The 13,940-nt window shown below is 37.2% G+C and overlaps 1 protein-coding gene across 1 annotated transcript; it reads left to right on the top strand.

The window, feature by feature from the left end:
- Window positions 1-2,569: 2,569 nt before the first annotated feature.
- LOC103720114 (pyrophosphate-energized membrane proton pump 3) lies at window positions 2,570-12,096 on the top strand. Its single transcript, XM_039123890.1, has 8 exons — window positions 2,570-2,720; window positions 6,440-6,627; window positions 7,011-7,448; window positions 8,026-8,190; window positions 8,272-8,427; window positions 8,512-8,623; window positions 9,858-10,077; window positions 11,791-12,096. The coding sequence occupies exons 1-8, from the start codon at window positions 2,585-2,587 to the stop codon at window positions 11,888-11,890; spliced, it is 1,515 nt and encodes a 504-aa protein (XP_038979818.1). The 5' UTR covers window positions 2,570-2,584; the 3' UTR covers window positions 11,891-12,096.
- The last annotated feature ends 1,844 nt before the right edge of the window (window positions 12,097-13,940 follow it).

Genomic DNA, 13,940 nt, shown 5'->3' with positions numbered 1-13,940 from the left:
CACATGCTCTTAGTCCTTCTTGATACAGTCATCTATCCAGGGTTACTTAGCTGGTGGGTCTGAGTAAGTTGTCATATTAATGTTAGAAATGGTGGACCTGATCTGGTGTTCTTTCCCTCTTTGAAATGCACTGAATAGGGATATAATGCCTCCATCATCACCTCTAGTTGACTAGGTCTTATGTAGCTCGGAGCTATCCTTGGCTGCATGCCCTCCCCTAGATGCAACACTATCCCTTCAATTATGTGGAGATCCGAACTGTCTAGATTGCCTGCGAAGAGGCCTAGATTGTCTCATGTATCGTAATAGCCTCCATATCATCTAGATCAGATAGCTCAGACTCACTGCATTTGTCGTCCCTACTAGGCTGAACATTGACCTCGGCTGCCTTGCAATCCTGTTGAGCCTTCTCGTATCTAGCTACCTACTCCACTGCCTTTGGACTCTGCAAATGGTCCCTCATTACATGTCTGACTTCTCTAGGTACCTCGGTACACTTCTGCATATACTATAGCCACCTGCCAGATGTTTCAACCAGGTGACCTCAGCTTCTTTATTGTCCATGTCATAACAATTGTATAACTAGTGATGTCTCTCCAAGCCCATCCTTCCATGGCACCATCTAGTATCTGGCTCTGGGTCGGCAGAACTGTCTGGAATCGGGCGGTTCTAGACTTCTAGTCCTACCGAGCCGTCCCGACGGCAGACTGGACAGTTTCGGCAACGAAAATGAAACTCGTCGCCGGAGGGGGAGAAGTAGAAGGAAAGAGGAAAAGAGAGAGCGAGCGGGGGAGGAAGAGGGAGAGGAAGGAAAAGAGAGAGCAGGTGGAGGCCGGCTGATGGAGGGTTGGTGAGCTGCGCGGAGGAGGCTCCGTGGCCGGGTCCCTTGTTTCGTTCAAAATAGGGGACTCGGCTGCAGAGCCCTCCTCTGCCTCCTCCGTCCGGGTCGTCGGCCTCCGCCCCTGTACCATTCTGTGCCGCCGGACAACCGGATCGGGCTCCGATTCTGGCACAACAAATTCTGATCAGGCTCCTTTTGACTCTTATCAGAATCCCATCTGCCAACCTAAAAAACCGTGCTCCTGAATATCATCCACTCAAATCAAGATTCACGAAAGATATTTTTGTTGGCAGTTTTTACTTTGCTAGAATTTTTTATCATATTATTATTTTTGTCAATGACCAAAATGCAAGATAAAAAGTTTAGAATTTTTCTTATTAATTATCAAAATGCATATTCTTTTTTTTAGAATTAAATTAATTTTTAATTTTTAATCTACAAAATCGATAGAAAATCAAAAATTATATGTTAATCAATAAATACAAGACGACAACTTTAGAACTCATCTGGTTAATTATTGATGCATGTTCCATATTTATTATATTTAACTAAGATTTTTTAGAATTATAATTATTTTCCCTTAAAAAGTCTAAAAATCACAAAAAAACCCATTAATTTCTGAAACGCATCTATGCTTAGGACATATGCTGATGATTGTTTAGATTTTTAAGGAACTTGGGCATTTTTTAGTTATTTTCTTGATAACAAAAATAATTAAATGATGATAAATTTTTTGAAAAAAAGATTTCAAACCATAAAATTCGTAGCATGTGCATAACATGGATGCAAACATGTTAAAATTTTTCAGTCTAAAATCCGATATATTCTTTTTTATTAATATTTCAATGCAGAAATATATATAATCCATGTAATCCAAAACTGACGATGCTGTCCAGCCTACAACATGTCCAAAAGTCAAGTAAAACAAAAAAAATCTGACATGTATTTCTTTTATTTTTTTTTAATTTTTGCCAACTTTGGGCAAAAATTTTGAGATTGAGGGCCCTCACCTAAATGGAGTGCCCTCCCTTGCTGATCTGCTAGCATAACCTTCCTGGTGAGAGCAAAAAGTCCCTCTCCCCTTCTTCCCCTCTTTCTTTCCTTCTCTCTCCCCTCACCTCTCTTTCTCACTCTTGTTCTCACCAGATGGGTTAAAAGAGGTCTTGGAAGCCCTTCACTAGATACCTAAATGCATGTTGCCCAATTGGTCCCCCATCCCCCCTTTTCACTTTAAAATGGTTAGGACACCTTTGAACCAGTAATACTGGGTTTGGTACCAGTCATTGCTGATCCATTTTAGCTCGGATGACCACTATGAGCATCGTTTTGGCCGAACTACTGGTCAGTGCCGACCCGACCCAGCCAGTATCTTACCTTTTTATGTTTTGGTGGCCTAGGCCTTGTCCTGGTGCTAGGAATCTACCGGTGGTACGTTCATCAGCAGTTTCTTTCTTAAATCTCTGTTGGTCTACCCATGTCAGCTTGTAGCATCTCTCTCTCTCTCTCTTTCTGCTTTCGTTGGATGATGTTGGTCATATTCTCTATTGGTTGACATTCAGCCTGAAGTATACCATGTCTGCAGGTTTTTATGACTCTTATTAGCTGGCTTATTATGTCATCTGAGTTTCTCGTTATTTGTTTAAAACTAGCAACCTAGTACTTTAGTTTAATGTTGGTTTTCTTTCTTGTGTTATTTCCTGTTAGTTTTTGGATTGCCTTTCTTTGAGATCTTTTATAACTTAAATGGGATTGCTGAAGGTTGGTGATAATGTGGGTGACTGTGCTGCCCGTGGTGCTGATCTTTTCGAGAGTATAGCAGCAGAGATAATCAGTGCTATGATACTGGGAGGAACAATGGCTCAACGCTGCAAAATTGAAGGCAAGAGCATATGCTTATCTTAAAAGGAAAAAAAGGAAAATCATTTCCCTTGCTTGCAAATTTGTTTGTTTGAGATTTTGGTTTGAATTTATAATTGTTCTTTTTTCATATTGTGCTGTAGCCACTGGTGATAATGTTTGTTCTTGTACGGCTTCAAGTGCTACACATTTTGCATGTGAAACGTCAAAGTTCATTTTTGCTGATAATACCCGAATCCGTACATGTATATGTTGCATATTACACAAGATGCACTGGTATGATAAACTTTTCTAAAACATAGTCATGGATTTGGGTCAGTATTCTATTGCATGAATTGTTCAAATGGCCGTTATACATGATTGCTTTTTCTTCCAACATATTGGTACCGCTACACTTTCAAGCTTTTGTATGCTATCACTATGTGGTATGTATAAATAATGTGTTGTATCCTCTGCAATACATGTGCTTAGATGTGCAGTAAACACATCTCATTGTGCCATGTGCATGCATATTTTAATCTCTAATCATGATCTCATCATGAATGACGCTCATACTTGCATTAACTTAAAAGCCATTCATCAAGGAGCATGGAATCATAGATGTTTTGGTACCTCCTGGAAGAGCTTTAGATTTTAATTATGCAAGATCAGGTAAGTATTGGACATCTGTGCCATTTTGGTTGAAATGCTCTCCATCTCATTCATGCATATAAACTCATCTGGAACGCAGTAATTTGGTTCAGTTTACCTCATCCTTCATCCTCTTATGGCCTCTATACTATCGAATATATCTTTAGGGAGTCCATATAGGTTCTAATGTGTCGAACCAAATCCACTCAATTGATCATTGATTACGTTCTGTATCACTCTAAAGCAACAAATGATACTTTCTGTAGCCTGTATGCCTGTTTTGCACTTACTTTGGTGCTATTTTTGTATTTGTTCCTTCTTTTTTTCTTTTCTTTTTTTAGAAGGAGGGTGGTGGTTGAACACTCCAATCTTTATTTCTTCTCACTTTCCGGAATCTTAACTAACAAGTAACATTATCCATGGGTAAGAGCATCCCAATTGGTCCTAGGACCCAATTTAAAATTTTCTCAGGAGTTAGGCTCAAGAGCTGAGCCCAGGCTTGAGTAGCCAGGCCTGAACATAAATTCAAGCCAGTACCTCCCAAGCCTTGGAGCGAATGGGGTGCTCAAAGGTTATGATATAGCTAGCTGACTTAAAGCCACTGGATTTTATGTAAAATTCATAGATCAAATTTAAATAATTTAAACATGTCATCCCACAAAAAAAATACCTTGATCACCTGCTCAACACATTCTTCTCTTTTATTAAGCAAATGGTGCCATGTGATTGACTTCTTTGGCTTGTCTACTAACTAATCGGTGCAAACTTCTCAGCTCTCCTACGATTAGACGTAGTGTCGTTTCTGAAACTCCTTCTATCTTCCAACCTAAAGAAATCATGGAAATCCCCTGCTAGCATCGATGGGTACTGGTCATATTGTTCAGCCATTCTATTGATATTCTTCCCTTCCAAAATAAGCTCTCTGTTACGAGGATTAGTGCTTGCATAGACTGCAGACAATATCAAATCTCCATTAGTCCTTTTTTCTTTATGGCAAGCTGAGTTGCAATTTGAAGAAGAAACTTTTGGGCACTTACGGTATTCTGGTTTTATTTGGGTCTGAATTTTGATCAAAAACTCTGGACTCAGTCTGGTCTTATTCCAAGTCCAAAATTGGGCTTTGGCCTGGGGTGCTCTAGTTCAGACTGTGCCTGGGAAGACAAAGCTCAATTCCAACCTGGCTCTCTATCTATCAAGATCTTATCCATCAAATATTGAGAATGTTCCATTAACAACTCTCAACAAGATATCATCTGCCTACCCATTGATGCCAAATTCCTAGCAAAAGAACCTTTGGGCAAAGAGGGTCCTATAATTAAACTCCAATGCTAGTTGGTGGGGAAGACCGATTGGATTCTCTACATAGTTAAGTCCATACAATTAAATAGCAATAGGATTCCATAGAATTGGAAGAGTTTTGACAAAAGAGAGAAAAAAGATTTGACACTACAATCATCCTTCATCTTTTAGGCATCGATTTTGTGCTGTGTTTTGGTATATATTGGCATATATTTTCTTTTGAGTGGGTGAATGTGTATTTTTATTCCAATTTGTTGCTGTTTGTTGGGTCTGGGGATTTGTTGCTGGTTGTTAGGTTTTCAGGGATATTCTTGAGCTGGGATCCTTCGTCTTCCCCTAATAGGAGTGATTGGCAAAAGGTATTCATGATGGCACACCAGAAGTTTGGCTGAATTTGTTGGTTATGATAATGTTTCTGTTTGGCATTCTCTTGCTGGCACTACTGACTGCTTATACGTTATGGGAAATGTATTTGGAATTTTGCTTGAGATCTTTTGTGAAATGAATTCCATCATTTTTAGCAATCAAGTCTTTTTTTCGAGGGTTTAAGTACACATTTTCACTTGCTTGGTGCAGTAACTATTTGACACTTGGCAAATTTTGTTCTACAACCTCTTCATTTCCATTTCCTTGAGTTACATCTATTAGTCTTTATCAGAATGCTTTTGTAGGCACTTCTTGCATTGCCGACTTTTCCAAGCTCACTGCCTTGGTACTATGAAGAACATCAATTGCTGATATAAAGCTCATGTACATCTTAACACAATATATACCAAGTTTGCTAGGAAACTTTTATCATTAGGGACCCTTGCCCAACTAGAGCGGAACTATCGCCGGTGCTTATAGTTCATATAAAGAAAAAGGTTATGAAATTGAAAATAGGTCTTCCAACGGGGGGACTGCTTACTATTTAAGTATTTATGCTTCTTCTAACATTGTGAATGATGAATCAATTACACTAAAAAAAAAGACATTGTGAATGAATCTAGCCAAGCCGAGCTCAGACAAAACTTCACTATAAATGTTCAATTTTTATTAGATTTTTAACTAACAAGCCTATTAATCAGCTAAGCACATCCTTCTGTTTATTTCTGTGAGCCCAGGGTGTACAGACTTAGCTTGTTTATGCATTGAGCCTTAAATGAGGCTTGATTTTGGCTCATTTCCTAATCAAACAAGCCAATTGAGCCTAATCAAAGCTGAGACCAAGCTGTTTTTGGCAGCCCGTTTCATTTGCAGTCATATGTATGGCTTTTTCTTTCACTATTGGCAATACCCTCATTCCATTCAATATTTTAACTTATGAATGCTAATTCACTTTTACCAATTCCTTTGCATGGGATTTCTGAACTAATAGCATAAATGACAGGTTTAAAATGGGCACATGAAACAGCACAAGAAGAATTGAAACATCTTTAGCAAAAATCGACATTCTTTGGCATATAGCAGATACTGGAGAAGTATAAGCAATACATAAAAATGTTGTGAAAACTATCAAAGAATGGTTATTTGCCTAGCATTTCTGTACATCTGTCCCCATCAACATTTAATATAGTGTTCCATGTGTTCCCAGTGAATATCTGAACATTTCTGATGTGTTTTTTCTGGGGAAACTGCTTAATTCAGTATTATGCATAATACACACACACACATACTTATTTAATTTTTGTTCAGCTCTTTTGGATGCAGAAAGTAACTGTATTTGGCTTCCAGACTGCCAATTAAATGTTCTTTATATATGATTCTAGTCTGAACAGTTTCTTTGTTTTTACTATTATTATCTGATGACCAACTAATTAATTTTCTTTGCAGATCCATCTGGATTTATCCTGTTTCCTCTTGTTGTCCATTCTTTTGACTTGGTGGTATCATCAGTTGGAATACTCTCAATTAGAGGGATTCGTGAATCTGGACTAATTGTCCCTATAGAGGACCCAATGATGATACTTCAGAAAGGCTACTCTGTGACAATATTTTTTGCTGTTTTAGCTTTTGGTTTGGTAAGTTAATATTGTTTATAAATACAGATCTTAATTCACATTTTAGTGTCGTTTTTTGGGGTTCTTTTTTTATTTTTTCAGGTTGGGAGGACGTGTGGAGGAGAACCCACCAAAGTAAATTGCCCAGCTCCCAACTGCCTGGGGATTTACCGCCCAACACCCAAACCAGGAACTTACTTATCTCCTTCAAGGAGAGATGGGAATGACCATTAGGGCATTTCCTAGTGCATGTGTTATTTTTTTTTCCACTTGTTTTCATTTAGATGATGATTCAGCACCTGGATTCATTTAATTAAACCACTATGATGTCCTGGTACCTTTGACAATTTTTATATTATTCTGATATTTTCTTTGTTTACCTTTTGCCATTGCATCTTTGGCAGTCTACTCGGTGGCTCCTTTACACTGAACAAGCACCTTCTGCATGGCTCAATTTTGCCTTATGCGGCTTGGTCGGTATCATAACGGCATATCTTTTTGTTTGGATCACCAAGTATTACACTGATTACAAGCATGAGCCTGTCCGCATGTTAGCCCTCTCAAGTGCCACAGGACATGGAACTAATATTATTGCAGGAGTGAGTTTGGGATTAGAATCAACAGCTCTCCCTGTTCTTGTGATAAGTGTAGCAATTATTGCAGCTTACTGGCTGGGGCATACATCAGGCTTGGTAGATGAAACTGGGAATCCAACTGGCGGTCTCTTTGGGACAGCCGTAGCAACAATGGGCATGCTTAGTACTGCTGCATTTGTTCTCACCATGGATATGTTTGGCCCTATAGCTGACAATGCAGGTGGAATTGTAGAGATGAGCCACCAGGTACCATGATTAATGAGCACATGAAATTGATTTGAAACTTATTATCTAATCAATATAGCATTCAGGTGCTACTTTTTTCAATATGATGCACTAAGTGTTGCACTGTTCTCCTTTTAAGGAAAAGACCACTTTCACCATCTTCTCACAATATAAATATAGTTCTTTGTTTGTGCTTGAATGGAATGCAAGTTTCTTTCAAGGAACTAAAGGAAGTTATGAAGATATTCACAGGGAGATTGTTTTCACTTGGAACAAGTGGTCCTCTTGTATTTCATCGAAATCTGCTGTGGACCTTTCCTTTTTTTAGAAGCCAACTTGTGATGTAATTTAATTTCGTTTCTTTGTATCCGTGAAATGGATTGGTGAGGTTTTCCCATCTCTCTCACACAAAAAAAAGTTCTTTATTCGTGCTTAAAAGGTTTGTATACGAAATCCTTACCGGTCTAGCTTAGGTCTTGGCAAATAGTATAAATAATCGAGACATTTGATAAGGAATGTATATTTGCTTATATAATTCTGGGACATTGTTTGTGATTATCATTTTTGTCCTAATTCTAAGCAATTAAATTGCATGCAGCCAGAAAGCGTTCGGGAAATCACTGATGTTCTAGATGCTGTTGGTAACACTACAAAAGCTACCACAAAAGGATTTGCTATTGGGTCTGCAGCACTTGCTTCCTTCCTTCTTTTCAGTGCATATATGGATGAAGTAGCTTCATTTGCTCACGTTCCTTTTAAGCAGGTATAACTGCTATGCACTTATTATCATTATTTCTAATAACAGTTTAATTTCTGTAAAATTTTTGAATTTCTGGATATGCAGGTTGACATAGCAGTTCCAGAGGTTTTTGTTGGTGGTTTATTGGGTTCTATGCTTATATTTGTTTTTAGTGCATGGGCCTGTTCAGCTGTTGGCAAAACTGCTCAGGAGGTTGTTAATGAAGTTAGACGCCAGTTTATTGAGAGGCCAGGTATAATGGTGAGTATCCAATTATGCCATGCCAGGTAATTGTTGTGATCCTTAAATGAGTGTTGCTGGCATTGATTTGACATGCCTGTCCAGGACTATAAAGAAAAACCAGATTATGGCCGTTGTGTTGCCATTGTGGCAACAGCATCCTTGCGGGAAATGATAAAGCCTGGTGCTCTGGCAATTATATCACCTATAGTAATTGGTGAGTACTGTTTAATTCTTGATTTTTCTTTATAAAGCCTTTAATGCACACACATGTGACATGCACACACATGTGCATGCACACATGCATGCAAAAGGAAATCTCCACCCCCCCCCCCCCCCCCCCCCACACACACACAAAACCCCACACAACACCCCTTATTTTTTTGAGGGAACACAGCACAACACACTCAACCAGGCAAATTTCTTCTATTTCTATTTGATAAAGTATACAATTCTTTTGTTATTAGTAAGGATTTTTTGCATGTATACCCTTCTAAATATACGAAATCGCATGAATACCCTCGTAAAATTACTATTTGTATGTATATTCTTCTTCTTTTTTTGCATATGTACCCGTACCATCTAACGTCGTTAAAAAATAAATGGCTTAAAATTAAAATGGCTAAAATACCCTTATGGGTATATATGAAAAAAAAATTATAAAGGCATACACACAAATAGCAACTTTGCGGAGGTATTCGTGCAATTTCTTATATTTAGAAGAGTATACATTCAAACAATCCATTAAAAAAAATCAAAACTCAGCTGGAACTTGCTAAGTGTTTTATGATTCAGTTGGATTGACAAATCAAAAAAAGATTGAGCCACATTGTCAATTTCTTTTTTTAAGTCGGTCAAGTTGGAATATTAGGTGATTATTTTGGTAATAAGTCAGGACAAAGAAAGATAAAATCTATATATTATCATTATTAAATCTATAAAATCTATATATTCTTCATCATTTTTAAAAGATTAAAGCATATCAAATTTAAATTAATTATAGATGCTTAGATTAGTAAAATAAGGACAACTAAATTATCTTTACCAAATTTTGATCATTTTTTATTGGACTATTTTAAGTATATACCCTCCTAAATATGCGTAATTGCACGAATACTCTTGAAAAGTTGCTATTTGCATGTGTATTCTTATAAAATTTTCTTTTTGCGCGTCAACCTATAAGGGTATTTCAGCCATTTCAAATTTAAATCATTTTTTTTAATGGCATTAGATGATATGGGTACATATATAAAAAAAAAAGGGTATACATGCAAAATAAGTATTTTATGAGGATATACATGCAAATAGCAATTTTACAAGGGTATTCATACAATTTTGTATATTTTGGAGGGTATACATGCAAAAAACCCTATTAGTAATATATTGGACAGAGGATGGAGAGGGCTTTGCATGAGTGAGGTTCTAGAGATCTATTTTTTTCTGGTTGACAGGATTGCTCTTCCGAATTTTGGGACACTTTACTAGCCAACCGCTACTTGGGGCGAAAGTTGTGGCCTCGATGCTTATGTTTGCAACAGTGGCTGGTATCCTTATGGCTCTCTTTCTGAACACCGCTGGAGGTGCCTGGGATAATGCAAAAAAATATATAGAGACTGGTGTACTTGGAGGGAAAGGCAGTGATTGTCACAAGGCAGCAGTTACTGGTGATACGTATGTTTCCCAAACTTGATTTGCCATGTGTTCTTATTTTTCCACATCTTCAGCTTTGTTATCACATAAACCATATGTGATTATTGCATGTGGTTCACTTGTTGTGTCAGTGTTTTCATGAGATTATTCCCAAGTTGTTACTTTTTGTGCAAAGTTAGTCCTAAAGTTAGTTGCATGTGCTGTTTTTGCAGTATCCTAGTCGACAAATTCAACCAAAAAAGTGAAAAATCAAGAAGCGTCCTTGTGTTTCATACAGTCTGAAATTTTCTTGGGCAGAGTCCATAACATTTTATATGCACTATGCAGGCTTCTGAAATATTGTAGGAGCACCTCGAATGCCCAACCACCCAATTCATGTGATGTCCCATATATAGGCACAAAACATAACTTGAATATTTTGCTTAAGTTGAGAGAAGGGATGGAGGAGGGAGAAGTAGGATGTGTTTGGGAGGTTGTTGTTTCTATCCCAAGATTTTTGGGAATGCTTACCTTCTTAATGGATTACAGCTTCTGATATAGGATATGGTGGGAAATTTCCAACTCGAACTCAATAACCTTATAAGAATGCCCTCCAACACATCATTCCAATTGCTTCCCCAATGTGGTGGTGTGATTTCCCATAAATTTCATAGCTAGGCATCCAAACACCCCTGTATGTGCCCTTTTGTATGTACTCCTAATGAAGCTTCTATGCTGAATAGATGGATGCAAGATATTGTTATGGCTTGTACCTAAATTTTTAAGTGAGGTGATCTGAAGGAGCTATTTGGATGAATTTGATGAAGACTAATAAAAAATTGGTTGTATGCGCTTGCATATCAGAGGTAAAGTGTGGTTTCGTGTCTATGGGCATATGCAGTTCATGTCAAGTATAATTAGAAGACAGATACCAGAGGGAAGAGTCAGTAGGATGGGATAGAAAATAGGCAGGCAGAATATCATCCTATTCAGGATGGTTGGATTGAATTCTAGTGGTATTTGTGTGTGCATGTGCAATGCATATTTATTCCCATAAATCTCCAGATATACTTTATTATATTTCATAGACTGTTATAAATTAATCTTTATATGATACTTCAATATGTGTATATATTGTAAGCTTCACAAAATATGCTATATTTTATGTAATATATGGGACATGTATAAAATATATGGATGCTTAGTGCTCTATTTATAACATACGTTTATGCCCATGTGTCTGTGTGAGATGATTAGATCCTGCCTGGTGCACTGGTCGCACATGCACCATAAACATAAATTAATAATAATAAAAGGAGATGAGAGTTTGGAATTTGAGTCTCTCACTTTTGTTCTTTATTTTTTCCAATTAACTGACAATATTAGCTTAGTTAAACTAGAATAGTAATATAGTGTTAGAAGAATACCAATGCCTCTTAAGACAGGTCTTGTTATCTACCTTACAGGTAGCCTCTTTCTGTTCATTTTATTCCACAATAAAGTTCCACCAAGAACCTCAACCCATCTCTCTCTCTCTCTCCCTCTCCCTCCCACCCCCATTTCCTCGTCTGCATGAAGCTGCATTGTGCATTTTGTTCCAGCTTGCGTTATTTTTTTGGTAGTCCTTTTGATTTTCTTTTTCCCTCCTTTTAACCTTTTGATGGTCAGCTTGGATCATTTTTAACTGCATGTATTGACAAACACCACAAAAACTTGAGCTGTTTAAGCACTGACATTAGCTTCTTTTACTTGCAGAGTTGGTGATCCATTCAAAGACACTGCAGGGCCTTCGCTCCACGTCCTTATCAAAATGCTTGCGACCATTACATTGGTCATGGCCCCCATCTTTTTGTGAGTGATTTCTACCTCCGCGCGACCAAATATACAGCACCCCTTTCCTGTAGATGCAGTGTTAATGGGGGGGTGGGAGCTTTGTTGATGGATGATTTTTCTTTAAACGAAGAGACCGTGGTATTAACATTATCCACTGTGACATCAGTGCTGATTTTTTTTTTTTTTTTGTGCTTAGACTAATAATATATGCGTTTGCGGTTTATACTTTTTGAGTTTTAAAACATGGAAATGCTGCTACTGCTAGTGCATGCCTGTCCCAGATAACTTCGTTACAATCAAAGCCAGCTAGAAAACTGGCGGCATGGTTTCCTTCTCCCAAGATGGGGAAGCTCGACTTCTGAATTAATACTGGTTCATGAGATTCCAAGTGTCCCCATAAGCAACAGGGACGGGGTTGTATCTTTCGTGTGAAAGAATTGATCTTCCTTTGCGCAAATCTACTATTGGATCACACAGTAGCTGCTTTGAGATATATAACAGATTCAAGATATATACAGATGGACGGAGAAAGAGTGTGCATTGCTTTCAGATCTGTGTATGGTGCAATCGAATGGTCTGACATTGCAAAAGAAAATCAATCATTCTTTCACGCGAAAGATGCAACCCAAAGCCCAGACGCTAAGAAGTAGGCATCTCAGAAGAAAAATGTGCGCTTATGGTTTAAAGTTTAAACCATGCATGCAAACATGCATGGTTTAAACCAGAATAAAATAGATCTTCAGTTCTATGCCAATATAATTGAAGCGTGTAATGATGTTGGATAAAAATAGAAGTTTTCCCTCAATTTGCTGGTATGGTAACTCATGATTCAAACTACCTGTGTATTGTACCCAATTTGCATGGCCAGACCAATCCTTTGATCCTTCCGTGCCCTTTTGCGTGACCTATTCCCTTGCGATGTTTCATGACTCCACACCCCATGTAGGACTGACTGCCGGTGAGATTCATTCCGAGTTCTCTGAGTTCAGTTGACTTTCTTATCTTTTGATTTAACATAAAATAATCAAAATGTAACGTTTAATGGTGAGGGGCAGCAGCACTTTTTTTTTTGGTTTTCCCATTCAAAATTTTCACTTTAAAAGAAGAGTATACAAGGGACGATTATCATATTCTTTTGTTTTAAATTTTTTCAATAAACATCTTTTTCTTATATCAATTTTCATGCTAACTAAACTATGGTCTCAACTACATTAATATCCTCGCATAATAATCAAGCTTTTGATTATTTTTTAGAAATATATCCATATTATGCTGTGGAGTTTGAGTAGAATTTTTTTGAGGATAAAAAATAATATTTTTTTATAAAAGTGCTTTTTTCTTTAGGATACCATAATTGTTAGCCGATATCAAAATGAGAAATGAAGGGAAAAAAATGTAAAACAGCAATGTTATTTTGCCATGTCAAGGGTAACAAGATGAACATTTCTAAACTTGCATGGATATCTAATTCAAAAATGTTTTTAATTGAGGAAAAGAAAATATTAAACAATAGTTGCTTTAGTTTAAATAATACGGTAACAGCTAAATAATAATCATTACATAAACATATGTACATTTATAATACAAAAAATGATCTCCGAGAATAGTTCTAGTAAGTTTTACTGAACGTTTGCAGGCACCATTCTGTACTTCAATTAAACTTGCCTATTAAGTGTCATGGCTATGTCAAGCAACTTATACAACTAAATGCCTTGTACCAAAACATGATATTACCGTGCTAATAGCTGTGACCATTGTATAAGTAGGGAAATTGTATATTATTAGCCATGTACCACAAAAGTATCTTGCATCAATAAAATATTTAGGACAAATTTAGAAAACTTAAAATAAGTACAAACTCACCCTGTACAAGGATGTTTTGATTTTGAACAACTACTTGTACAGCTACTGAAATCTTTCGAGCATTTTTTACAAAATTGAATTGTGGTTGTATAAATAGTGAAAGTGCTATACATGTGGCATGCTGTCCTCGGACTGGAACAACTCATCTTTATGCTAAGAATTATGATTCTTGTACAAGTGGAAATAGGGTCCAATGATGCAATATTAGC

Source organism: Phoenix dactylifera, chromosome 2 (genome assembly GCF_009389715.1).
Source record: "Phoenix dactylifera cultivar Barhee BC4 chromosome 2, palm_55x_up_171113_PBpolish2nd_filt_p, whole genome shotgun sequence".
Lineage (NCBI taxonomy): Eukaryota > Viridiplantae > Streptophyta > Magnoliopsida > Arecales > Arecaceae > Phoenix > Phoenix dactylifera.
This window is presented reverse-complemented; position numbering and strand designations above follow the sequence as displayed.